Source organism: Perca fluviatilis, chromosome 4 (assembly GCF_010015445.1).
Source record: "Perca fluviatilis chromosome 4, GENO_Pfluv_1.0, whole genome shotgun sequence".
NCBI lineage: Eukaryota > Metazoa > Chordata > Actinopteri > Perciformes > Percidae > Perca > Perca fluviatilis.
Genome location: NC_053115.1, coordinates 4,906,359 through 4,932,130, shown reverse-complemented (window position 1 = coordinate 4,932,130; position 25,772 = coordinate 4,906,359). Strand labels below are relative to the sequence as shown.

The window sequence follows — 25,772 nt, the reverse complement described above, 5'->3', positions numbered from 1 at the left end:
TCTATTTTGTGACATTTCTGCTGCAGCAGTGACTCCTCTCTCTTAACAGAAAGGACAGCGGCTCTTTTGATTTGAATGTCAACGATCTCGCTATCACCACAAGTATCGCCATTAAGAGCGACGAGACGGGCCGACCGGTGGTCAGTAGCGTCAGCTGTTCGGCCACTGTCGGCAGTGCAAGCATCAGATTCCACGGTGGAGCCAGGTAAAAGAAAGCCTGCTGTGCATGTCGTTTGAACCCATGTGAGGGAATGGAATGCGAGGCTTTTTTCCATGCTTGGACACGTTGCATACTCTAATTCCTGCGAGTGCTTTACGTTTCAGCTGGCTGTACAATCTCTTCAAAGACTTCATTGATAAGGCTTTACGAAATGCACTGCAGAAACAGGTGAGGGCAAACCAGACCAACCAGTTTCTGATCATCACCCTTCCTTTCTGGGGTTGCATTCACAAAGTACAATCAGTGATGGAGTACTCAAGTCCTGGACTCAAGTCGCTATTCTCTGGACTCGTGACTTGACTTAGACTCGCACACTGATGAATTGGACTTGGGCTTGAGGATTTATGAAATTAGACTTGAGTATTCATGAAATGGGACTCTGAAGTTTGATGAAGTTTCTGACAACTTTTATGTTTAATAGGCAGTGATAGAGTACTCGAGTCCTGTACTCAGACTCGAGTCGCTATTCTCTAGACTCATGACTCAACTCGGAATCTTCTTTGGTGACTCGGACTTGGATTTGGACTCGAACACTGAGGACTTGAGACTTGACTCGGACTCGACTGCAAGGAATCCTCCTAAATGCAGCCAAAAGTTCCTCTTGGTTCCTTTTTTTTTGTATACATTGTTAGTTAAGTGCAGTGGTTCCCAACCTAGCGTCGAGCCCCACCCAAAGGGTCACAAGACAAATTGGTGGGGCCGTGAGATGATCATTGGGGGAGGAAAGAAGATAACACAAAGTTCCGATACTTTCCTCTAATCTTTGAATTTTGTGAAATATTGGATAATTTTACCTCTTTGGACCTTGAACAGTTATTTAAATGAAACCATCCGAGAAGTTTAGAGGGAATATCAGCCTTTGGTAGAACTGCTAACAACTTATAGACATCTGTTTATACTGTATAAGAAGTTACAAGCCAAAGGGGTTGGAAACCACTGGTTTAATCTATAACAATGAGTGTGTCTTGTTATATATTTATATATAACGATAGCTATTAGATAACTGTAGTGGAGAAGAAGTACATAGAAAATGACAATAAGTGCATGTGCACAGTGGTGCAGAGTTGTGCAAACAATCATCTCTGGTGTTAATGGATGGTTCCCGTTTGTTGGAGAGCTGACTGGATCCTTATAAACTCACTCGGCATCGAAATGTGCACTTAACTCGCAGTTAGAAGCAACCTTTAAATCTAGGATGTTTTGTGAATACAGCCACTTGGAAAATATAACTGATATTGAAGTTCTCACAGAGAGTGCAAAGAAACTGCAATCTTTCAGACCTGACAGAAAAAAAAAATCAGTCAATATGTCCATTTAGACTTTCGTCTAAATTCAATAACAATAAACTAGGCGTCGTCACAAACTAGTGGTAATTGTGAATTAAAACATTATTTTAAAGGAAGTTATTCCTCTGCTGTATGTTTACTGATACCAGTCGTAGTCTAACGTGCTCTCTATCAATGTTGGGGGTCTTTTAAGAATTGTTGTTTCCAATCAAAACTCACTGTGTAACACTAAGTCTGTTTTGGAGTCAGGTGATAGATTCTTTTTCTGGTCTTTTTGTTGTTGCAGATCTGCCCTCTGGTGGCCGATGCAGTATCTGATTTGAACCCTCACTTGAAAACTCTCAATGGTAACACATCACACTTATGTCAAATAATTGGAGGTTTCATTAATGCTCAATATATGAAGAGACTTTCTACCTTACTGCAGTTGTAGCCAAGGTGGACCAGTATGCAGAGATTGAATATTCCATGGTGTCATCACCCACAGTGTCAAATTCTTCTGTAGACTTGAGCTTGAAGGTAAAAAAAAAAAAAGTGTATATAATTTTAAATATCTGAATCCTCAGCTTGTTTCTAAAGAAGATGACAGTCATTGTCACGTCCCAACTATTCTGATTCATTTAGGGCGAATTTTACAACATTGGGAAGCATCAGGAGCCTCCGTTCTCCCCCGCAGCCTTTTCCCTGCCGCCCCAGATCAACAACATGTTGTACATCGGCGTGTCCGTCTTCACCACCAACTCTGCGGCCTTCGTCTACAACACAGCTGGAGCCCTCAGCCTGTACATCACTGACGATATGGTGAGCTGCGTCCTCCCGATTCCCTCCCTGAATCTACTTTCATGACGTCCCTGATCTACAACCTTTCTGGCTCTGTCACAACAGATCCCACAAGGCTCTCCCATCCGACTCAACACCAGAACGTTTGGAGCCTTCATCCCACAGGTGACAACACAATCCATGATTTCATAAGAAGTATAGTCTTCGTTGGGAATTTTGTCAGCAACGTATCGGGTGTATTTTCAGATTGCCGCGCGTTTCCCGGGTCTGATGATGAAACTGCTGGTGAAGACGGTGAAAAGTCCCGTCATCACTTTTGAAGCCAACAACGTGACCGTTCAGGCGACTGGCACGGTGACGGCCTACGCTATCCAAGCCAATGCCACACTTTCCCCTCTCTTTGTCCTGAACTTGGTAGGTTACACAGCTGGCATCCAGGGGCAGAGCTAGATGTTGTAAACATCTGGGGCTCAGCCCAAACCTGGGGGGAGGGGGGGTCCGGGTCATGCTCCATTAACGGCAGCCATATGCACTATTTTCCAAACCATTTGATAATAGAATGGGTACAAATATGTACATAATTTGGGGAAAACACGACAGAAGGAAAAAAAACTATTTTATTTAAAATTGTTGTCCAACTGTCGTCATCACTCTGAACGCAGAACACAACAAATGTTAAGGATGACTCATTTTCACTCCTGCCACCTATTTTTGAGTTACATAACATAGGTAGGGTAGGAATTTGGCGTAAGCGGTATTACTAATCTTGAACTCTATTTTTAGTATAGTTCACAGAATGAATGTGATATTTCCCCAGTAATAGAACTTTAGCTCCGATGTTTTGCTGGTCCAATCAGAGAGACTGAGGCCAAATGACATAAAGTTTAATTTATTTTAAAATCCTAAAAGATTCGGGGCTTTTGAGAAAACATTCGGGGCTGGAGCCCCAGAATCCACCACCTCACTCAGCCCCTGCTGGCATGATAAAAAGCCATTTGTGTGGTTCAGAGTAGGTAACTTTCTCACCATATTGTCTTTGCAGGAGACCAGTGTCACCGTACAACTGTTTGTCAGTGAAATGAGGCTAGCTGGAGCTGTCACCCTAAACAAGTGAGTTTCTAAAAAGTCACTACTTGTTCCAGCAAGAGAAAATTGGGACCAAAAGGTCCTTGTAAAAGATGAACGTCACAGTCTAATTTTGCCTAATTTGCACAGAATGGATCTGACCCTGGGGACAAGCTATGTGGGAGAGTTTCAGGTGAGAACTGCATTCTAACACGAGTCACAGTGTGCACCACCAGTACCAACATCACAAACTAACCCTAACGCTAACCTGCAGGTCAAATCCCTCGACAGCATCCTCCAAATGGTCATCAAAGTGGTAGTGATACCTAAAGTCAATGGTGAGTTCTTGCATTTTCAGTTTCCACTCTATATGAACTAGGTGACGTGTCATGTACTCGGGCTGTTGCATGCAGATCAAATGGGAGTTTAAGGGGTCATTTGTTGGCCTCTGATTTAAAAGGAGCAGTGTGCATGGTGTAGGTTGTAAGGGGATCTATTGGCAGAAACGGAATATAATATTCATAACTGTGTATAATCAACTGAAACTAAGAATCATGTTTTCGTTAGCTTAGAATGAACTCTTCATATTCATAGTCACATCTACAGAGAGAGAGGGTCCTCTTTAACGGAGTTCGCCATGTATTTTACAATAGCCCAGAACGGACAAACGAAAGAATAGGAAAGAGGAGAGGTATTCAGTTGGTTGCATACTACAACCAGTGTTGGGGAGTAACGGAATACATGTAACGGCGTTACGTATTCAGAATACAAATTATGAGTAACTGTATTCCGTTACAGTTACAATTTAAATCGTTGGTATTTAGAATACAGTTACATTGTTGAAATCAATGGATTACATGACGATACTTATCTGTTTCACGAGTTTATTCACTCTGACTAAATTAAGGCAACTCTATGCATTTTCCAGAAGCCCCGATATGAAATCGAAAAAAATAGCTATTTGCGTGATCAGTCACAATGGAGTCGGAACCGGCACGACAGAGCCAGGACAGGAATAAGTTTCTTATCTTGGAAATTCAAACAGCATTTCACATTAAAGAACGAACAGGGAGAATGAAATATAACTGTGCAGTGCAACCTCTGCTTGCCAGCAACCAACCTCCTTTCAGCGTCCAAATTACTCCACCTCCAACCTGAAGAAGCATCTTAAAGTAAGCTTTTTTTTAATTAGCCAAGGGTAGTCGTCTGCTGTAGTTTTACTAGTCACCTTGCTATTTCATTCTCCTACATGCTGATTTACTAGCTCCAGAGCCGTTTAAAGACTGACTAGCCCCGCTTGACATGCTAGCTAACGTTAGCTAAAATTAGCTCGTGGTAACAAGACTGCGGTTAGATTTTTGTAGTATGCAGTTCGGGACTACCAATACAATAATCTATCTGCTTGTTCAGGTACACATTCAGCTAGTTGGAATAAAAAGAATACACCATTATAGGCCTGTTTAGTAAGCTGGATGTGATAGCTGCATTCCTACACTTATAAAACGCAATTCAATGTGGAAGTAATCCTGAAGTAATCCAAGTATTCAGAATATGTTACTCAGATTGAGTAACGTAACGGAATACGTTACAAATTACATTTGTGGGCATGTATTCTGTATTCTGTAACGAAATACGTTTTGAAAGTATCCTTCCCAACACTGACTACAACCTCCCCGCTAGATGGTACCTAATTCTCCACACTGCTCCTTTAAGTTTCAAATCCAACATCAGCAGTGTTTAACCCTTCCTGACCCATAATGATACAGAGAAGCTACCTCATGCCTTTATTTTAAACAGACTATACCAATGGTTCCCAAACTTTGTGATGTACCCTGGTCTATATCCTTTGTGTTCCACTTCCGGGATTGCTCCGGTACTGCAGGAAATTCCGCCGGATGCATGTATTTTCTGTTTCCTTCCACTTTCTTTGTGTTGGAATTATAAATTTGGTGGATTTATGTGGACTATTTTTTTTTACTTTTCCTCAGATCTCTGCAGGGTAATTTGAGACAGCTAACTAGACTATCTATCCAATCAGTTTTCTCTCGCACAACTATTTTGCAGCGGCTCTGTGCAGAGTTTAGCGCCACCCATGACTATTCTCTGATTAGTTTAAAGAATTGCCATTAAACCAGAGCATGTTTTCCTCCCATCCCCCGAATGCTATGTGGAGTAGCCAGACCCTCCTTCAGTGCGCTTTGGAGGAGGGTCTGGCAAAGCGAGACTAGATGTACCCCCCACAGCCCTATCACATTAGTAATTATATTTTTGTTGTTTTTCATACAAAAACACACTTATCCTGGAACTATCCATGTTAAGGTTTCATCTTCTTTCTGTAGATTTTTTTTCTGGTACATTTGTGCGGAAGCACATTATTCACCAAAGAAAAACATTACATTGTATTCTGAGAACCCTTTAGATTGTGAGACCTGATGAGGTATTTCAGCTTCATTGCCACTGCAAATTTGGTCATGAAGGTTAACTACTCATTCAGAGTACAAATAAGCTGTATTGGCATCTTGTAAAACGGAGAGCTTTCCCTGGCGGTGACAAGGCTAACCAGCATTGTGTGAACTTGTTTAGAAAGGGCTTGAATATAACGGATGTTCATTTATATGCAAAAGTTCCACACTCTACCTTTATTATAAAACCCCGGCTTATTTTATCACTATAAATCAGTCCTTTCAGAAAAATGTGAAGTTTTGCGGGCAGAAATCTTTGATTATGCGGCACGTTTTCTTAAAAAATGCAATGGACTATGCGGGATATTTATGCAATTTTATGCGATGAAATTGCAGGAACTTGCAAAAATTGCGGGAACTTGGAAAAACTGCAGTTTCATGAAAAATAGAAACAAATTTAATTCCCCCAGCACCCTGCTTTTCGATGATGTTCACGTCGCATAATTACGTAACTCCATAACGTTCCCATGGCAACAGGGGAAAATGGCTGCTCTTGTGTGAAGTAAACGCAAAATTTTTCAACTTTCTGCTAAAACTGCAGTTAAGATATACTGTATGTGACTTTTTTGCAACAAAAATGCGGCCCCCACATAAATATGTGGACTTTGGCTGATTATGCATTGAATTATGCGATCGCATAATCACGTTTTTCTGGAGGGACTGTATAATGTTTGCCACGTTGTATTTTGTGAGTAGTTTATCTAAATGTATGCATTTTGCTTCATAGTTCAACTTGCAAAAGGATACCCACTTCCTACACTTGGAAAGATGAAGCTTGTGAACACTCAGCTTCAGGTCCTAAAGGTCAGAGACTAGATATCTTCTATAAAAACTGCATTTTTGAGCTAGCTGCATTTATTATATAAACAGGGCCAATAACATATTACTGTGCTTTATTTTTTCTCAAGGGCTACATGCTGATTGGGACGGATGTTCAGTTCATGGGCTGAACGGCATTTCTGGAAACTGCCAGAATTAATTTCATGCCGCCATGAAGACACAATCACAGCCAGAGTTCAACTACCTGAGGGTACAAATTGAATGATGTACAAATATTACTTCTACCACGAGCCTGAGAAATGCAGATATCCTGTTTGCATTTGGATATAGTCTAATGTTGTTGTTTTTTATAATAGTTCTGCTCTTTATAAAAAGAGGTTTCTTTTTCTTTTAAATGCGAACTCAGATCAGGTTTTTTCTACATATTAAACGTAGATGGGAGCAGTGAACTTTTCCCAACTGCAGTCGTGTCACAGGACAACAGGACACAGTCTGCAGGACAGGGTTTGCTGTTGTCACCACAATCAGCTTCTCTTTTTTTTTAAATAACATGCTCCTTCCAAAGCAGATCACTCACAGCCCTTTGTGCTGCTGACTTTAAGAAAAATCGTCTCCATTTCTGCCTATGTAGCTCACAGAGCGATTCTACAAAAGTGCTGATCCGTGACATTTATACTGCAGTTTGGAGAGAAGTGCCACGACATCAATCAAGCAACAGACAAAACCAATCAGTCGAAGTTAAATGTATCAAACAAACATATATATATTATAATTTAGATAATCCAAACCAGTTTCAGCATCTTAAGCAGTTCAACATGTACATACTACATACTGAATCCTGACTTAGTCTTGTATAAAGTACTTGAAACCAATACTTGAGTAAAAGTAAAAGTATAACTTTGGTAGAAGTTAAAGTCACTTTTTAGAATATTACTTGAGTAAAAGACTTAAAGTATCTGATGTTTACTGTACTTAAAGCAACACTATGTAACTTTTGGCTGCAGCTGTAGTTCCAATGAGACAACCTGTAGGGGGACAGTCCCCCTACAGGTTGTCTCATTGGAACTACAACTTGCGTCGGGTAGGGCGAGTTGTAGTTCCAATGAGACAACCTGTAGGGCTCAAACTTACATAGTGTTGCTTTCAGTATCAAAAGTAATTTTCTGATATTAAATGTACTTAAAGGAACACGCCACCGTTTGTTGAAATAGGGTTATTCACCGTCTCCCCTAGATGTAGATAGGTGGGCAAACCGCTAGCTTAGCTTAGCGTAGTGAATGGAATCCTTTGTTTGCCGTTTAGCATGTCGTGAGTAAAAGTGACCAAAATAATAAATAAAAAAATAAATCTAAATCTAGGGGAGACGGTGAATAACCCTATTTAAAAAAACGGTGGCGTGTTCCTTTAAGTATTGGGAGAAAAAGTAAAAAAAAAAAATTGATTACGGCCATCACCACTGTCGTCGGGGGTGGTCATCGTCTGTTACCATGGCAGCAGAGCCTGCACCAGGTGCTTCCATGACGCTATCAGTCATTATGTTTTCATCTCTTCTTCTTTAGTTTTTTTTTTTTTTTTTTGCTTTGCAACAAACAGACATTATGTCACAAACTGGAATGGAGCATTACCTTGCAATCTAGGAGCAATGATTAAAGAAACCTTTTTTTCCAGTTTAACACATTTCTTCAGATTTTATTTTGTAGTAACGAGTAACTAAGACTGGTGTGAATCAAACCTCCATCTCACGTCTTCAACTTGTGCAAAATGCTGCTGCTGTCTTTTTGACAAATACATCTAGACGTGCACACATCACTCCCGTTCTCTACACCCTACATCGGCACCCTGTGCGTTTCAGAATCGATTTTAAGATGTTATTGTTTATTTTCAAGGCCTTAAATGGCCTGGCCCCGGAGTATTTGTCTGAGATTTTAACCCTGCGTGAGCACAACCGGTCCTTGCGGTCTTCAAATCAACTGGTTCTAGAAGTCCCAAAGTCCAGGTATAAACGGTCAGGTGATCTCCCCCGAGACTGGAACAAGTTACCCCCGGATATTCACACTATTACAGATGTAGGTCTTTTTAGGTCCAAACTCAAAACTGATGTGTTTAGAATGGCTTTTAATACGTAGTAGTGGTGTTACCATTTCCCTCTCCTCCTCCTGTTTCTATGTAACCTTTTTCTGATTTTACTGTTTTCTATGTTTCATTCTTTTTTATATGTTGTAGGATATTTTTTTTACTCTGGGTTTCTGATGTGAAGCACTTTGGATACCTTCTGATTACTGTAATATATAATATATACTGCTATATAAATAAATGTTGATTGATTGATAAGACACTTAGGGGAGATGTAGTGGAGTTAAATTATACATTTTATTTAGGAAATGTAGTGGAGTAAAAGTAAAAGTTTACGGAGATATAAATAAAGTACAGATACGTGAAAATTCTACTTAAGTACAGTAACAAAGTATTTGTACTTCGTTACATTACGACACCTGTCCTGACTGTTATATGAACATGTCCAATCCAGTCCAAAGTAAAAACAGCCTCCATGTGTCTTCAAAGTCATTCAAGAAAAGAAAGCATGTGTGCTAGTTTTTATTCGGACAATGACAATGTTTCCTGCTGTGTCACCTGTGTCAATCAAGGGCATGTTTCAATCATGGTTGTGTCTGAGGCCACACGTTCACCAAGCTGGTGCCTTGGCAGGGTCTCGTAGTGTTGCGCTGTGCCTCTCAGGGAGCTGTGACTAAGGGCTCGGCCTTTCAGGCTCTGGGAGTTGGCCGACAATATCTAGATTTAAAAAAGACACAAAACATCAAACAACGAGTGATTAAATGATGAACTCTTTGAAGCAGATAATGCCTTGTAGCTCTGGACTGTGATGATTGTTAAAATGACTGGCAGGAAGCTGTTTTTTCATGCTAGAATCTTTGAACTTGACCCATTTTTTTTTTTATGATAGTTTGTGTGTCACAGCTAGACATGAGTCTGCCTACATCTGAACACCTGCGGTAGATTTTTCCTTTCAGGATGTGTATAGAGACACTTCCAAACATGTTTTTGTACTCCATCTTGAAGTAAATGTTCCCAATATTTGAAAAAAAAGCCTTAGAATTAACAGATTTTTAGAGCAATATCAATAATATTTGAGCTAACAATACATCAATTGTATTTATTTTTCAACATAAAAGCATTTCAAACATTTAAAGCCCCTGAAAACTTGGCTTCAAATCTGTGGTTGGATCAGATTTAATTGACAGTGAAGTCTAGGGCTGGGTACTGAATTCAATACTTTTTAGGCACCGACTGAATTGCCTCTAAAGTATTGATTATCGAAAAATGCCTCTTCATTCAATACCCAATTTCAATACCTGAAGAGTAAATCTCATCAGCGTCAGGGAGCCAATAAGCACGCAGCAGGTTTCTACCAAGACCTAATAATGTTTGTGATTGGCTGTCTAACGTTACACGTTGTAGAGACACGCAGGGAACACTCAGAGACTGGGCTCACCTAGTAGGAGCTGAAAAATAATTTGTGCCGTAATGTGTAATTTCTTTTCGTTTTATAAAATTGGTATAGAAAAAAAGTATTGTTTAGGAACCAGTGTCAAAGTCACAGTATTGGTATCGGTATCGAACATTTGTGAACGATACCCAGCCCTAGTGAACACACAACCATTCAACTCGTCATCGGTTTCTAATTCAAATGTTTCTAAATCCTGATTCAAGCTGAGACCGTCGGAATAAAGCAACGTTTCATGAAGACAATTATGTGTTATCGATATTTAATCAGAAATTAGCCACAGGTTTGGATAGAACCATAACTTGGTCCGGATCCGGACAGCGGTCCACCATTTGGCGATGCCCGATATATACTAAGAAGCTGATTGACAAAGTGCTTTTTCAGGGCCTTTAAATGTGGTTATTGAGGAATTGTGACAAACATACTGCATGTACTGCAGTGAGCGTGGCATTTTACAGATGTACTTTCTGCTTGAAATACAATGCAAAAGTGGCAATGTTTCTAAATGACCTTAAACATATATTTGGCATTTCTGTACTGCAACATATTCATCAGCCAACATATACCAATATATCTGTAATAAAAAACTATCTACTCATAATATCGGCGGTAATAAGTCCAGCTCTATTTTAAATTTTATTTAAGACTTTAATGACCAGCTATGGGAGAGAAAGGGGAGAGAAAGGGGAGACATGCAGGAAATCGTCACAGGTCGGATTCAAACCCTGGACCTCTGCGTCAAGGCATAAACCTCTATGTTTATGTGCGCCTGCTCTACCTGCTGAGCCAACCCGGCCACAGTCAGGCTCTATTTTAAAGAACATTTTAAAATGGGATGACTCTTGAAAGATGTACCAGACCCTACCTTCACCAGCAGGTAGTCGCCAGCGTTGACTGATGCAGTGTTGGATTCTGCAGGCTGGACAGCAACATCCTCTTTGGGGAAAATCACTCTCATATTGCCATCGGTTCTCCCACACAAGTCCTTGGCAGATCTTTTACTTTCCTGCATAAAAATGGGAACCAGAGATGAGCAGGGTTGCCTTCCTGCTCTGTTATGGTAACACAGTACAGTGGTACAGAACTATTACTTTGACAGTTTTTTAATGTCAGTCAATCGATAGTTGTTGACATTTCGGATAAAACCACAAATGTGCACGTCATGGTGGCGCTAGAGGAAAAGTCAGGGGATCACTTGGATTCATCCTTTGGGCTAAAACCTGGGCAATATATCGATATTATATCGATATCGTGATATGAGACTAGATATCGTCTTAGATTGTGGATATTGTAATATGCCTTAAGTGGTGTCTTTTCCTGGTTTTAAAGGCTGCGTTACAGTAAAGTGATGTAATTTCCTGAACTTACCAGATTGTTCTAGCTATTTGCCACTATAGCCACATTACTGCTGATTATTTATCAAAACTCTTATTGTGTAACTCTTTTGTGAAAGCACCAATAGTCAACACTACAATATCGTTGCGGTATCGATATCGTATTCAGTATTTGGTCAAAAATATCGTGATATTTGATTTTCTCCATATCGCCCAGCCCTACTTTGGGCACCATGAATAATTGTGGAAATCCATCCAATAGTTGTTGAAATATTTCAGTCTGAACCAAAGCAGTGGACCGACCAAGAGGCCGACATTGACTAGCGTGGCTAAAAACAATGAGACTATGATTATTACACCCATCTTCCATTTCAATTTTCTCAAAAATTGGCCAGGGCCACCTCAATCTAAGCCATCTTTAACACAGGTAGACGTACAGATAGGCAGCGGTATCTTTGTAGTCTGGATTTATTTTCTGAGGCAAATTAATAAAATATTTATTGGGCAAACGTTCTAATTTCATGTTTGATGTTTGATGATACACTTATGGCGTTTATCCATTACATGGTACCTGCTCGACTCTCCGCGTCTCGACTTTTTTGGTTTTCCATTATGAAAAAAAAGTACCTTGTACTAGCTAACAGGTACGTTTTTTAGTATCGCCTCCGTCGAGGTTCCAAGCGAGCTGAGGCGATACCGAAAGGTGACGTGAAAACCTGCAGACTACTGATTGGTCGGAGAGAATCGTCACTAATCACTGCGCCAAGTCAAGTCAAGTCGAGACGAGCTGGTACTAGCAGTGGGTAAGCGCCATTATAGGTGTATTATATAAGTATAATATCCACTCATGCATTCTAAACCAGATATCCTTCGAAGGATGTGCCAGTCGTTGTGCAGTACTCACTCCCTCCACCAGGACAAGCTGCGTGCTGCCGATGAGAGCAGCGTTGACCCGTGCAGCTTCCTCTCTGAATACACCGATACACTCCTCCAGCCTCTGCTGCTTCACCTCAGCTGGCACGTCATCTTGTAGCCGATGGAAGGCGTGGGTTTTCTGAGGACGACAACACAAAAAGAAATTAAAACTCGATCGCTTATGGGGCGACTGAAGAGAACGCCCAAAAATAACAGCTTGGGTTTTATTCTGAAATACAGAAAAGTACTTTACCAAGCCACAAGAGCTCACCTTTCTCATACTGTAGGCGAACAGGAATCCCACATTGTAGCCCACCTCTCTGATCAGAGACAGAGTCTGCTGCTGGTCGTCCTCTGTTTCACCACAGAAGCCTGAGATGAAGTCGCTGCTGAGACTCACCTCTGAAACACATACAGGCCAATAGTGTTAAACACAGACCTAGAGCTGCAAAGATTAATCAATTTAATTGTCAAATATTAAAATTAATTGCAAACCATTCTGATAATCAATATAAAAAAAAAGAGTGGATATTCTCTGATTCCAGCTTCTTAAATGTGAATATTTCAAAAGAACCTGGAGGCAGCAAAAAAACACAGCTGGCTAAACTATTTAAAAATGGCAGGTTTGTGGCCGGGTTGGATCAGTGGGTAGAGCAGGCGCACATAAATAGAGGTTAATGCCTAAGGTGGAGGGTGGGGGTGCAGCCTTGACCAACTGCCACTTTGCTCGTTTGAAAGCCATGATGTCTCTCTCTCTCTCATGGGTGGGCCCAATTCTCTGGGGGGGCAAAGCAGAGAAAGGGGAGGTAACCTTTCCCCTTATGACTTCATAAGGAGAAGATTCCAGATCGGTCCATCTGAGCTTTCATTTTCTCAAAGGCAGAGCAGGATACCCAGGGCTCGGTTTACACCTATCACCATTTCTAGCCACTGGGGGACCATAGGCAGGCTGGGGGAACGTATATTCATGTTAAAAAACCTCAAAGTGAAATTTTCATGCCATGGGACCTTTAAAGCTATACTGAGGAAGGTGGTTGCGTGTTCATAGTTGATGATCAGTTGTATGCACAAGCTGAATAAAAAGGGAATTTGTTGTTGGTTTAGACACGTGAATTCTTGTTACTAACCCAGCTCTGGGGAGTTTACTCCCCGGAGTCCTTATGTTTTTTTTCGCCCAGCATATTTCCTTGGATTAGGATGATCTTGCACTCCCTGCTACACCCTGCTATGCTCTGCAGTGCCTTGCTGCGTCCTGCTGAACCCTGCTGCGTCCTGCTATACGTCCAGTTATGCTCTGCTGGGCCACACTACATCCTGTAACGCCCTGCAGTGCCCTGCTATGACATGAACTACTATGACTACCATTTGTAGTCACGGTTCCATTATCTTTATTGTGACTATTATTCCCACTGTTCATCACACCCCCAACCGGCACCGTCAGACACCGCCTACCAAGTGCCTGGGTCTGTCTCAGGTTTCTTCCTAAAAGGAGTTTTTCCTCGGCTTTGTAAATTATACGAGTATGGTCTGGACCTAGATCTGTAAAGTGTCTCGAGATAACTCTCTTTCTGATTTGATACTATAACTAAAACTGAATTGAATTAATTAAAAGTGCAAATTGAAACCTACCTGGGATAATTCTCTTGATGTTCTTCACAAGATCAAGATAGGCCTCTCTCGTGTAGCTATACATTTTTAGAAGAAAATACATGCTTATAGAACACTTGATGACATTTTAAGGGGCTTGACCAACACCTTTACAAACAGAAATGCTTTGACGATTTAGTTTGGAAAAAAAGCATAGCAGTGTCTTACCCACGGCGCATTGCTTTGAGGACCGCGCTGCTGCCACTTTGGGCCGGAAGGTGGATCTGCTTACAAATGTTCCCTCGCTCCGCAATCAGATGCAAAACCTGTAAACACCAGCACACGGAGCGGGTCAGGGAGTTAATAAAGGGAATCCTCCACAGAAAGTGCAACATGACATCATGACTTTGCGTAAACATACACGCCACTTTCCTAAAGCCAAGTGGTGGGTTACCTGTACGCATTTTGAGCTATCCGGGTGTAGGTGTACGCTCTATACAGCGGACGGCAGTCTGCAACGTCACAGCGTAAACCTACACGCCACGTGGCACTTTCTAAAGCCACGTGGCGTGTTATCGCGAGGCTACGGACTAGGAAAAGAGGAACTGGTTGGGTTTAAGAAAACAAAAAACATGGAAAGGAAAGACCACACGTGGGACACAAAGTCACACGAGGGATGTGATCCCCCTCTCCTGGGTGAAAGTCCTGTGTTTTACCCATCCTCCACCCCGACCAACCTACCTGCGCAGATTTTCGCCCCTTCACGCTACGGCGTCAATTCACAAACAATCGCAAGGGCTTGTAAGTCAGTGGAGGCCAAACAGCGTTGATAAACACGCTAAAAAACGAGTATGCGTCTTGATAGCACGCCAATAATGGCATACGAGTTGGCGCGTCATACATACTCCACTTCATGAGATCAGTCTGGAAAGTGGCAGACGCTTCGCTTAACATTGATATATCTACACAGGGATGTAATGAGATTCAGTGCTTTTGAGAATTCGTATTCAGCGGGGAAAGTGTCATCACGTACCTCATCGGGAAAATCCTTGGGATGGGGCGAGGTGAATCGGATCCTCATGTCGGGATCGATGCGGGACACTCGGTCCAGTAGGTCGGAGAAGCGCAGACCTCCCTGTTTGGTCCTGTAGACGGTCTTAAACCCCTGGCTGAGCTTGGTCACGTCGGAGCCACAGAACTGTTCTTCTGAAGTGTCTCTGTAGCTGTTGACGTTCTGACCCAGCAAAGTCACCTCCTTCACACCCTGAAACAACACACACACACACACACACACACACACACACACACACACACACACACACACACACACACACACACACACACACACACACACACACACACACACACACACACACACACACACACACACACACACACACACACACACACACACACACGTCAGGGGGTACATCCCACAGCACTTAAATCACCTCCTCGACTCCTCCACTTGCCTGCCTTCCTCGAGGAAATCATGGGAGGAGAGAGGCAACGAGCAAAATGAGTTTTTAGAGGGATGAGACGTCCTTTCCTCTGAAGCGTCACATGAATTTGTCGGCTGTTTGGGCGGAGTTAGCAACTCCATCGGCTGCACAGCTTCCAGGAAGGCTGCTCTCGTGTCTCCTCGCCTATTGCTCCTCGATGATCCCTCCTCGATGCTCGGTCCAGAAATAAGAGCTCTGAGACGGCCTGCACCGAGGAGGGACAGAACAACTTCCGGTTCAGCCGAGGACCCAGGAGTCGAGGAGCTATCGGATAAGGGGGAGGAGATTAAGCCCCGGAGACCTCCTCCTCCTTCTTCTTCTTGTTTTACGGTGGTTGGCATCCAGCTTATTTGTGTATTACCGCAACCATCTGCTCCGAAGTGTGGGTCAGACAATAGACTTACAATCTAAATCCCTTCAAAATAAAATAAAATACACTCCCTACACTACATTTTATTCTCCATACTATCCATGTCAGCAACTCTAAGTACCCTATTTCTGTTTTTCCATCATCCATCCATCCATCCATCCATCCATCCATCCATCCATCCATCCATCCATCCATCTTCGTCCACTTATCCGGTGTCGGGTCGCGACATATTGGTGTCGGTCTACGTGTTATAAACAAGTGTTGGGATTTGACTGACACACTTTAGTGTTGAGGTTATAACTTGCCTGATCAGAGAGCACACGAACTTCGTCAAGTATGGAGCTGACAGGTCGACTCCTCTCTTTGCCTCGGGTGAAGGGAACGATGCAGTAACTACACATGTTGTCACAGCCTCGCATGATGGACCTGCCGGCACAAAAGACGCACACAAGATCAGGTTGCAAAATAAAGACATGGTGTTGCTGCAGAAAATGAAAGGAGGTGGGGTGGAGGGTAGTCTCGCACTCGTCAGACCTTCCTCGACATCGCTGCGGAGGAGGGTCTGGCTAGTCCACACAGCATGGCATAGCATGGGAGAAAAACATGCTCTGTTTATTGGCATTTCTTTAAACTAATCACAATCGTCTTGGGCGGCGTTAAGCGCTGGAGGAAGTAACGGCGCCTCTGCTAAATAGCCTCGGGAAGGAACTTGTTTTGTTGGAACATGTGTACGTTCAAAAGATTGTTTTAGTCGTGCAACAGAAAACTCAGATTGGACAGATAGTCTAGCTAGCTGTCTGGATTTACCCTGCAGAGATCTGAGGAGCAGTTAACCATAGTCCTCACAAATCAGCCGGAGGTTAGAACGCCAACACAGAGAAAGCGGAAGGTTGACGGACATCCAGCCGAAAAGAGGGACATCCGGCGGAATATCCGGCGACACCTGAACAATCCCGAATATGAAACATCGTCGATATAGACTGGACTGGAGGGTTAGGGTTTCAAAAAAAAAAACATAGTTGCTCGGAACAATTTGCAAACTTACACAAAAGCGCTGTATCCATGAGGAGCATGGTGTACAGGCATGATGTCAGCGTAGGTCTCCTCTAACGACAGCAGCACGTTGCTTGCCTGATGACCTCCGTCAGCTACGGTCAACAGGCGAGGAAGGTCCCGGTAGGCGTCTGGACCAGCAAGAACGTCTACAAGCTTCTCCCGCTCCAAAAGCTCTGTCTTTAGCCTTTCTGCCATGCATCCTGGATAAACAAAACCATGTATAGATCTCCTTCCAGGCTCTCTACAGTAAAATGTAAAAAAAGAAGAAAAAAAAGAAAAGTAAACCAACTTACCTAAAATCCCAATTTTCATTGGTGTGCGGGTCTTTAACCGTCTCTTCTTCATAGCAGTTAGTTGCTGTAGTCTATTCCAAATAGTTTGTTCAGCTTTTTCTCTGTTAAGAGAGAAGTCCATCCATTAGTTGGTGCATCAGACTTACAGGTGAAACTCGGAAAATTAGAATCTCGTGCATAAATTCATTTATTTCAGTAATTCAACTTAAAAGAAGAAACTAAGATATTATTATACTCATTATATGCAAAGCAAGATATTTCAAGCCTTTAGTTGTTATAATTGTGATGATTATGGCTTACAGCTTATGAACACCCCAAATTCAAAATCTCAGAAAATTTGAATATTGTGAAAAGGTTCAATATCGTAGGCTCAAAGTGTCCCACTTTAATCAGCTAATTAATCCAAAAGCCCTGCAAAGGGTTCCTGAGCCTTTCAATGGTCTCTCAGTCTGGTTCAGTAGAATTCACAGTCATGGGGAAGACTGCTGACCTGACAGTTGTGCATAAAACCATCATTGACACCCTCCACAAGGAGGGAAAGGTCTCAAAAAAGGTAATTGCAAAAGAAGTTGGATGTTCTCAAAGTGCTGTATCAAAGCACATTAATAGAAAGTTAAGGGGAAGGGAAAAGTGTGGAAGAAAAAAGGTGCACAAGCAGCAGGGATGACCGCAGCCTGGAGAGGATTGTCAGGAAAAGGCCGTTCAAAAGTGTGGGGGAGCTTCACAAGGAGTGGACTGAGGCTAAAGTTACTGCATCAAAAGCCACCACACACAGACGGATCCTGCACATGGGCTTGTCAAGCCGCTCCTGAACAACAAACAATGTCAGAAGCGTCTTAACTGGGCTCAACTGGTCTGTTGCTCAGTGGTCCAAAGTCCCCTTTTCTGATGAGAGCATTTTGGAAACCAAGGTCCCAGAGTCTGGAGGAAGAATGGAGAGGCACACAATCCAAGATGCTTGAACAAGGGGGTAAGCTTCTCCTCGACACTCGAACCTCCTATGGCGCCATTTTGATGCTACCAAGCCATCACCCTCTGCTAGCATTCCACTGACTGCCATTCATTGGGGCGCCACTTTGACAGCGAATAACTTTACATCTGAAGCGTTTAAAGACTCTATTTGTGCATTGTTTATTTCTAAAGAAACACGACAATGTATAAAAGGCTCCATTACCTTGTATAGACTAACGATTGTGTCGTAACCACGCGACTTACTGTTGCACAGTAGAGGAATTACCGTATAGTACAGGAGAAGCTCACAGGCAGTTTCGACTTACATTAGCTGTTTAATTACTAATGTTAACTAGAATTTTAGTTAGCAACAATTAGCCTGTACCTATGTTATCTCTTATGCTCTCAGTCTCTGTAAGATTGGGAATGATTAAGGAGATTGTTGGAGGCTGCTCAGTAACGCTCAGCCAGCACTGGAAAAGTGCTTCCAATATCCTTCACTGGTCTCCATCCAGAGCAAAGGGACCTGTTGGTCGAGTTTATATATGTAAATGTGCTTGAAGTCCAGTGTGAAGTTTCCACAGTCTGTGTTGATTTGGGGAGCTGTGTCATCTGCTGGTGTTGGTCCACTGTCCACTGTGCTTTATTAAGTCCAGAGTCAACCCGGCCGTCTACCAGGACATTTTAGAGCACTTCATGCTTCCTTCAGCAGACAAGCTTTATGGAGATGCTGACTTCATTTTCCAGCAGGACTTGGCACCTGCCCACACTGCCAAAAGTACCAAAACCTGGTTCAATGACCATGGGATTACTGTGCTTGATTGGCCAGCAAACTCGCCTGACCTGAACCCCATAGAGAATGTATGGGACAGTGCCAAGAGAAAGATGAGAGACATGAGACCGAACAATGCCGAAGACCGCTACTGAAGCATCCTGGTCTTCCATATAACACCTCAGCAGTGCCACAGGCTGATAGCATCCACGCCACGCCGCATTGAGGCAGGAATTCATGCAAAAGGGGCCCAAACCAAGTACTGAGTACATATGCATGATTATACTTTTCAGAGGGCCGACATTTCTGGATTTAAAACAGTTTTGTTTTTGTTTTGTTTTTTATTTCATGTAATATTCTAATTTTCTGAGATTTTGAATTTGGGGTTTTCATAAGCTGTAAGTCATAATCATCAAAATTATAACAAATAAAGGCTTGAAATATCTCGCTTTGCATGTAATGAGTCTAAAATAATATATTAGTTACACCTTTTAAGTTGAATCACTGAAATAAATGAACTTTTGCACGATAGATGTAGATTGTGGGGTCTCATGGAAGCCTTAATGCCATAATGGCAATCCTAGTGAGTTGGGTTAAGCAATTGTAAAACTCAAAAACAGCAGTTTTCGAAGTTATTCCTAAAAACATAACTTTTTTTAAGGTTGTAACATTAATTTACCTTATGGAGCATGTTACCAGAAGGACAACGTCTGCCTGGAAGCACAAAGATTATTCTTTTCGGTTAACTGTTTTGACATAAATGGATGTTAAAATTGTTTAGAGCTCTTCTGTAGCTACCTCACTTAAGTCAGATGTGCGTCGATATCCCTTCCTCTGTAGTATGGACCAGGCTATCTCTGTGTCGTTTACATTCATTTGACATCCATAGGTTTCAAAATACACTGCAATATTAACACAAAAACACCAGCTTAGCATTTGTCCCCAAACAATCCCAACTGACTTGGTGGCTGTCAGTGATGCAGACTAACCTTTCCTTGAATTCCCCATCTCCAAGTCCCGAGAAAGATAACTATGTTCGTCATAGTACTCTTCATCTGCAGCATAGGTCTTATTAACGGACACTCCTTTGATGAAATCCTGAAAACTTGGACCGGAGGATATCTGGCTCTTGAACTTGTTTACAGTCGTCTTCCTCTCTCTTGGAGTCACACTAGTGTTAGCTAATTTAGAACAATATCTGGGTTGAATACACCTGAGAGGAGTCCAGTGTTGGGGAATGGTAAACAAGGGTTTCCTGAGGTATTCCATGCTTAACGTTAGCTAACTTACACGACCAAAGGCTTAAGCAGCTAGCTACCTGTCGGATTTAGCTCTTAAGGTTAACCGAGCAACCGTATGCTCCCTATATAGCTACTTTCTAAGCGCTACTCTGTAGCTAACATTATTTCCATTGTTTATCTCGTAAGTTACTGAATAAGTCACTGGCTGTGTCTCAAACCGCCTACTTGCACACTTCAAACACTTAGTTGTAAGTATACAGTGTAGATAACGCAAAAAGTCAGTGTAAGTGCTAGCTAGCTAGCTGGCGTTGGGTAAATAGTTATTCAGACGGGCACTCGTCATGTGGAGCCAGAGATGTCTTAATATCAAGAGGAGTATCTCCCCAGTCCAAAACACGGAAAAAAAGCACTGAGCGGTCGAACATTAGCAGGTTTGACATTATGCCGGATTCAGGTGCAGTGGTGCACGTGCGTAAAATATGTGCAATTGTTGATTTATTTTTCTTTAAGTAATTTTACTCAGAAGTTGATTACAATGTTCTATTAAATACTGAAAGGAATACCATGACAGGAAAAAAAAGACAGTTAAGCACGTACCAGGTAACATTAGATGCTAGACTGCTATATCGTGGCTACCGAACGTAGCTAGCTAGCTAACCTCTTTATAAACATTCTGTGAGCGTAACGACGTTGTAGTGAACAAATATGAGGCCACGCGCAGCAAATAATCTACTTTATAATTGATTAAACATGAATATGTGACACACCTTATAAGTAATGAGATGTAACCTAACCCGAACATTGTCTTTTAACCTAACCCTTACGTTCGGTAACTGCGATCTAGCATCTACCCCAAGTGTCCTGCAAAGATGGAAGTAGACGACAGAGAATCATCTTGTATCGCGAAGATGTCCCCGGGTACGTCCAGCTTCGCAGACCGTCTAAAAACCTTGAGGTAAAACAACGTTCCGGATGTCGGCAAAAGCTTAATAAATCACCAAAATCTTGAACCAGTCTTAAAAAGCTGAACGCTTAGTGGTGATTGATACAGTTGACAGTTGTTTGTCCCGTTATGGTCCCAAACTCACGGATGAGGGATGCTGGGAGGGGCAGAGTCTGATAGCATAACATTGTTTTTTTAATTGTATAATTAACTTCTCATAGAAATGACCCCAGTGAAAATGTAGGTTCACTTTACTCCAAATGTATACTTGTACAGATAGGTTATGAGGATGGGGAGTGGGTAGAAGATATTTGTGTATGTATATTGTGCTGTATATTTGTGTATTTATGTACATGGCAGCACTGTTGCGCTATGTACAATTGTACAGAAAACTTGTGGGGAAAAAAAGAAGAAGAAAATGACCCCAGTGACAGAATGTAGGCCTACTAATGTCTATTTATCAGAAGAAACATTGTCCATAGGTATGCTAGCAACCCATCTGTAGTTGTAGACACTTTATTTTAGGGAACAATTTGCATAATGGATGTAGACTAATGTGTGGTTATCAAAATGACCATTACATTTCAGTTTCGACAGCCTACATAAACTATATTTCATCCTATCATATATATTTTTTGTTGGCCACAATTTTTAGTTTCTTTCATTATAGTACTATTTTTTGGGGAGTGGGGGGGGCGCTTTTTCCACCTGTATTGGTAGGACAACTAGGCGAGAAAGGGAAGACATGCAGGAAATCATCACAGGTCGGATTCGAACCCTGGACCTCTGCGTCCAGGAGTAAACCTCTCAGTATATGTGCGCCTGCCCTACCCACTGAACCAACCCGGCCCACCATTTGTTGTCATTTTTACCTACGTCCTGAAATAGCCTATTATACTTGTACTGTAAACCTTGTACAACACGCTTTGTTATTTCTGTATTCATGGTCATGCCAATAAAGCAAAATTTGGATTAAAGAAAGGAGAAAGGGACAAAAAGAAAGAGCATGCAGACAGCTCAGCTTGGGGAGAGAGAGAGAGAGAGAGAGAGAGAGAGAGATCATGTGTGATGTGGGAGTGACTGGGAGCTACAGGTTCAGTATAAGCTGACCACGGTTGCAGGGATGACAAACGGTCCTGTCCCAGTGTTTCTTTTGTCCAGCCGTTCGTGGCAGTGAGAGATGAGAAGAGTTGAGGGCACCAAATAAAGAGGAACTGCAGGGACGCTCACAATTGACACGAGATAGCCAGGTAACTTATCCACCACACGTGTTAATGTAATGTGTATATCATACATCTAATGTCTGGTCTTTGACCATATTTTTTTTTACATTTTAGATTAAATGTTGATGTTTTCCATCATACAGTACATCTCTGCCTGCTGCAACTTCCTTGCCCTCTGTAGAGCGATGAGGCTGGTCGAGGGAAACTGTGGTTTCAGCATTTTTTTTTCTTCTTTTTTTCTAATGTAATTTCTACTCCTGTCATTTATTCTAGCTGTCCATTCTTCTCCAGGACTAGCTGTGAAGATGGAGAAAGCTGCACTGCTGCTGTTTTGTTGCCTGGTCATGTCTTTATCAGGCTCCCCGCTCTACCCATCCATTAGGTAAGTTCTGACAGATTTCCTGAAATTCTTCACATCACGTTCATTCCCATTACTGATTTGTAGTGTTTTAGTGTTAAGTAGAGTGGTTTCTTTTTTTTTTTAAGTTATTCAAATATTGTATGACAGGTCAACTCAGCTGTTCACATCTGTAGATGCCTATTGTCCGATGGCAGCAGAAATACTGAAAAGTGGTGAAAGATTATCACTCTGGATAAAAGATTGTTTGAATATAATTCTGCAAATTACAACGGCACACAAAATACACTCCATAGATTGTCTGTATTATTAAATGTTGCTCAGCTTCAGGGAACAGCTGATATGGCTAAGAAAGCTTTACCAAGTGAAATGTAAAAAGCAGAAAATGAACACACACGACATAACAGACAATGACTTGATCACAGCGTCACGGCTATAACGAATGTCCACATCCACATAGCACAAAGCGTGTGTTTTTAAACCTCTCGCCTTGCAATGTCACAGCTCTGCCCTCTGCACTTGTTATGCCAAAAACGGTCAATATGACCGAATTAGTCACCGTGTTACATTTACACATCGCTTTAATCACAGCGCCCTGTGCCAAAGCAGCAGTATATTTCATTCTAGATAGTCTAAAATCTCTGTGTAATAATCAAATCCTCTTCTTTTCTGGGTAGAAATTGAAAAACATTAAAATATCAGTGTGGTATAATGCACATGGGGAGATATTTCGAATACAGGGTTCTACATTCATTTAGTTAACGAAGGATATTTGTCAGGTTTGGCCAGAGGGATACATCCATTCTGATGACATCTTCTATAAAGAATCCAGCAGAGCAGCCGGAGGAAGACGCGCGTGCTCCCAGGGAGCGAGCAGAGTTACGGTCAGTTTGTTAATATGGACTGAGTGGCTGATCTAAAGTATGGCTTAAAGGGTTGGTTAACCCAAATTACAAAAACAACCTTTTTTTCTCACTTTATTTTATTTATTTATTTTAGATATCTGCCTCTAAGATATTGTTTCCACCCCGATACAAAAAAAGTGAATGGAGTTGCTTTTGTGGTGCTCACAGCAGTGATAATTTACATTTAAAAAGAAATGAAAATCAGCATCAGCATGTCCTTTCAGAAGAAGTGTACCAGTTACTGTGGATAATTTACAGACCTCACTGTGAACAGTTTTTATAGAAACTATGTATTTGTTAGAAAGTAGTTCAGAAAACAAACGTGTTCACAGCAAGGTGAGATAGAAGGAGATCTCAAAATCTGGCAAATAAAACCCATAAAACCCATAAAACCCATAAAACCCAACTATCTGCACGGCCGGTGGAGAAATGTGCTTTTTTTTTGTAATTTAGGTGAACTGACCCTTTAAGTTGGATACAGTAAATGGATGGATACATCTTGTACCTGTCTTTTTGTTGCTGCTTCATTGCACACTGCAATTTTGTTTCTCCCTGAAAGCTATTCAAGAATACTGCGTTGCGTAATAACTGAACCGATGACGTGAATTGTCCTACTTTCTGATTTTAGCTCCGGACGCCACGCTGATGCCATCTTTACCAACAGTTACAGGAAAGTCCTGGGCCAAATCTCTGCCAGGAAGTTCCTTCAGACAATCATGGGCAAACGGCTGGGGTAAGTAGCACAAGAGGTACGATGTCACTTAAGCCCATGCAGAGCCAACAGGAGCAACGCTGTGTGTCTTCAGGTTGCCAAAAAAAAGTTGTTTGTTTTTTCCCCACAGAGAGGAAAGTGCGAGCTACATGAAACGTCAGTCTAATATCTACGAAGGGACCTATAAAGAAGATCTGACATCCATCCAGAGCGATCAGAGATACAGAGGAGTGCAAAGGAATGTCATGAGGCCCAGGTAAATAATAAACTCCATTACAGATAGGGCTGCACAATTAATCGCAATTTTTATCGAAATCGCAATATTAATAATAATAATAATAATATAAGTATTGTGGAGCTGCAGAGACGTCCCGGCCTACAAATCCTATCCTACAGACTAAAGAAAAACATCTCTGTTTGGTACAGATTCTTGCAAAAAATCACACTACATTACTATAGTACATTTGTATTTGTGTTTCAATGAAAATTAGAATGATGATCCAAATAATGTATAATTCCCTCCAATGTCACGAATAATATCTTCCAAAGTGGTCTCATCATTGCATTGCGCTCACACGCACAAACGCTCGGACTTACCAGAACTACATAAACAGCCACGCTATTGCATTTTATTCTCAGATTCAAAATAGCTCTTCACCGGCACTTACTGCTCTTCTCCCGACACACAATATGAGACCAGTACGCCTCACTAGGTCAGTCCCCCCCCCCCATACAAAAACAACTATGGTCAGAAATCCTTTTTTTTATACTTACACCGACATTTGGAGTGACAATCCCCATCACATTCGAACACTACCATCCATCACATATTTCAAAAAGGTCATACAAACTCTTTCTTCTTGATAGTCACACTTGCACACACTGATTGTTCATGTATTATTGTCCGTATTTCATGTTTTATTTGTTTGTATCTGTCTAGTCCGTGTTAATGTCCCGTGTAAATGTTTTTGTCCCCATGTGACGAAATTGTGTTCAACGTTCCACGTTGCTGCAGAACAGGAACCTGCTGGAAACCAGTTTTTAAACTGAGCCGGGCCCGTTTACGTTGTAACTTAATTGTTGCTTTTAAATTTTCCTGTATAATAAATGAAATGAAATGAAATCTCGGGATCACAACATCAGTCAAAATAATTGCAATTTGACATTTTCCTCATATCGTGCAGCCCTAATTAAACACACACACACACACACACACACACACACACACACACACACACACACACACAGCTGTAATTAAAGCATGATGGCATGTTAGTCTTACACTAAACCGAGTCTTTCCTTCTTCACAGACTGCTGAGTTGAGATTGGTGGATCGGACAGATTCAAGGCTGCCTGTGCTCCGCTCCAACGGCACGTTTCATAACCATCACTGCTTGTTTTCTTATACTTCTTCCAGCCTGGTCTTTACAGATGAAAATGATATTGTCATATTTTTTTGTTGAATTCCCATTAAACCCGTGAAGAAAACTTACA

At 41.7% G+C, this 25,772-nt stretch overlaps 3 protein-coding genes across 8 annotated transcripts in view; 2 read left to right on the top strand and 1 right to left on the bottom strand.

Moving 5' to 3' along the window:
* LOC120557513 (bactericidal permeability-increasing protein-like) overlaps positions 1 to 7,509 on the top strand; it is a 10,299-nt gene extending 2,790 nt beyond the window's left edge. The window contains exons 5-16 of the mRNA XM_039797914.1: positions 50 to 205; positions 325 to 388; positions 1,793 to 1,853; positions 1,934 to 2,025; positions 2,131 to 2,307; positions 2,392 to 2,451; positions 2,533 to 2,700; positions 3,329 to 3,396; positions 3,502 to 3,544; positions 3,626 to 3,689; positions 6,541 to 6,617; positions 6,722 to 7,509. Of these exons, the coding sequence (XP_039653848.1) occupies positions 50 to 205; positions 325 to 388; positions 1,793 to 1,853; positions 1,934 to 2,025; positions 2,131 to 2,307; positions 2,392 to 2,451; positions 2,533 to 2,700; positions 3,329 to 3,396; positions 3,502 to 3,544; positions 3,626 to 3,689; positions 6,541 to 6,617; positions 6,722 to 6,763 (1,072 nt within the window). The 3' untranslated portion in view covers positions 6,764 to 7,509. The remainder of the gene's footprint in view (positions 1 to 49; positions 206 to 324; positions 389 to 1,792; positions 1,854 to 1,933; positions 2,026 to 2,130; positions 2,308 to 2,391; positions 2,452 to 2,532; positions 2,701 to 3,328; positions 3,397 to 3,501; positions 3,545 to 3,625; positions 3,690 to 6,540; positions 6,618 to 6,721) is intronic.
* Positions 1 to 20,432, bottom strand: part of cdk5rap1 (CDK5 regulatory subunit associated protein 1) — a 22,466-nt gene extending 2,034 nt beyond the window's left edge. For 2 of the 4 annotated variants that reach the window (XR_005638977.1, XR_005638978.1), the window contains exons 1-14: positions 19,886 to 20,431; positions 19,695 to 19,798; positions 19,576 to 19,610; positions 17,174 to 17,274; positions 16,870 to 17,080; positions 16,130 to 16,250; positions 14,986 to 15,216; positions 14,181 to 14,278; positions 13,995 to 14,050; positions 12,637 to 12,767; positions 12,355 to 12,504; positions 10,982 to 11,122; positions 9,225 to 9,383; positions 1,924 to 2,018 (exon numbers count right to left, since the gene is read on the bottom strand). Coding sequence is in view for 2 of the 4 variants with exons in the window: in XM_039797913.1 (XP_039653847.1) it covers positions 9,234 to 9,383; positions 10,982 to 11,122; positions 12,355 to 12,504; positions 12,637 to 12,767; positions 13,995 to 14,050; positions 14,181 to 14,278; positions 14,986 to 15,216; positions 16,130 to 16,250; positions 16,870 to 17,080; positions 17,174 to 17,274; positions 19,576 to 19,610; positions 19,695 to 19,798; positions 19,886 to 20,165 (1,809 nt within the window). In the remaining 2 variants the exon portion in view is untranslated. Of the gene's footprint in view, positions 1 to 1,923; positions 2,019 to 9,224; positions 9,384 to 10,981; positions 11,123 to 12,354; positions 12,505 to 12,636; positions 12,768 to 13,994; positions 14,051 to 14,180; positions 14,279 to 14,985; positions 15,217 to 16,129; positions 16,251 to 16,869; positions 17,081 to 17,173; positions 17,275 to 19,575; positions 19,611 to 19,694; positions 19,799 to 19,885 lie in introns of all 4 variants that reach the window. The other 2 variants (XM_039797913.1, XM_039797912.1) reach the window with 2 other exon arrangements.
* Positions 17,974 to 25,772, top strand: ghrh (growth hormone releasing hormone). Of its 3 annotated transcripts, XM_039797916.1 has the most exons (7): positions 20,993 to 21,092; positions 22,242 to 22,330; positions 22,595 to 22,685; positions 23,441 to 23,545; positions 24,195 to 24,299; positions 24,409 to 24,534; positions 25,589 to 25,772. In XM_039797916.1, exons 3-7 carry the CDS (start codon positions 22,609 to 22,611, stop codon positions 25,599 to 25,601), a joined length of 426 nt encoding a protein of 141 aa, XP_039653850.1. In that variant the 5' UTR covers positions 20,993 to 21,092; positions 22,242 to 22,330; positions 22,595 to 22,608; the 3' UTR covers positions 25,602 to 25,772. The 3 variants fall into 3 exon arrangements, with proteins under 3 accessions (XP_039653849.1, XP_039653850.1, XP_039653851.1); XM_039797915.1 differs by lacking the exons at positions 20,993 to 21,092; positions 22,242 to 22,330 and adding an exon at positions 17,974 to 18,143; XM_039797917.1 differs by lacking the exon at positions 22,242 to 22,330.

Excerpts from the sequence above, each read along its gene's own strand:
- ghrh (XM_039797915.1), top strand. The coding sequence starts at position 18,062 with ATGAGAGCATTTTGGAAACCAAGGTCCCAGAGTCTGGAGGAAGAATGG. Across the intron at positions 18,144-22,594 it reads CAAGATGCTTGAACAAGGGG|GACTAGCTGTGAAGATGGAG; the intron begins GTAAGCTTCTCC and ends ATTCTTCTCCAG. Across the intron at positions 24,300-24,408 it reads ATCATGGGCAAACGGCTGGG|AGAGGAAAGTGCGAGCTACA; the intron begins GTAAGTAGCACA and ends TTTTCCCCACAG.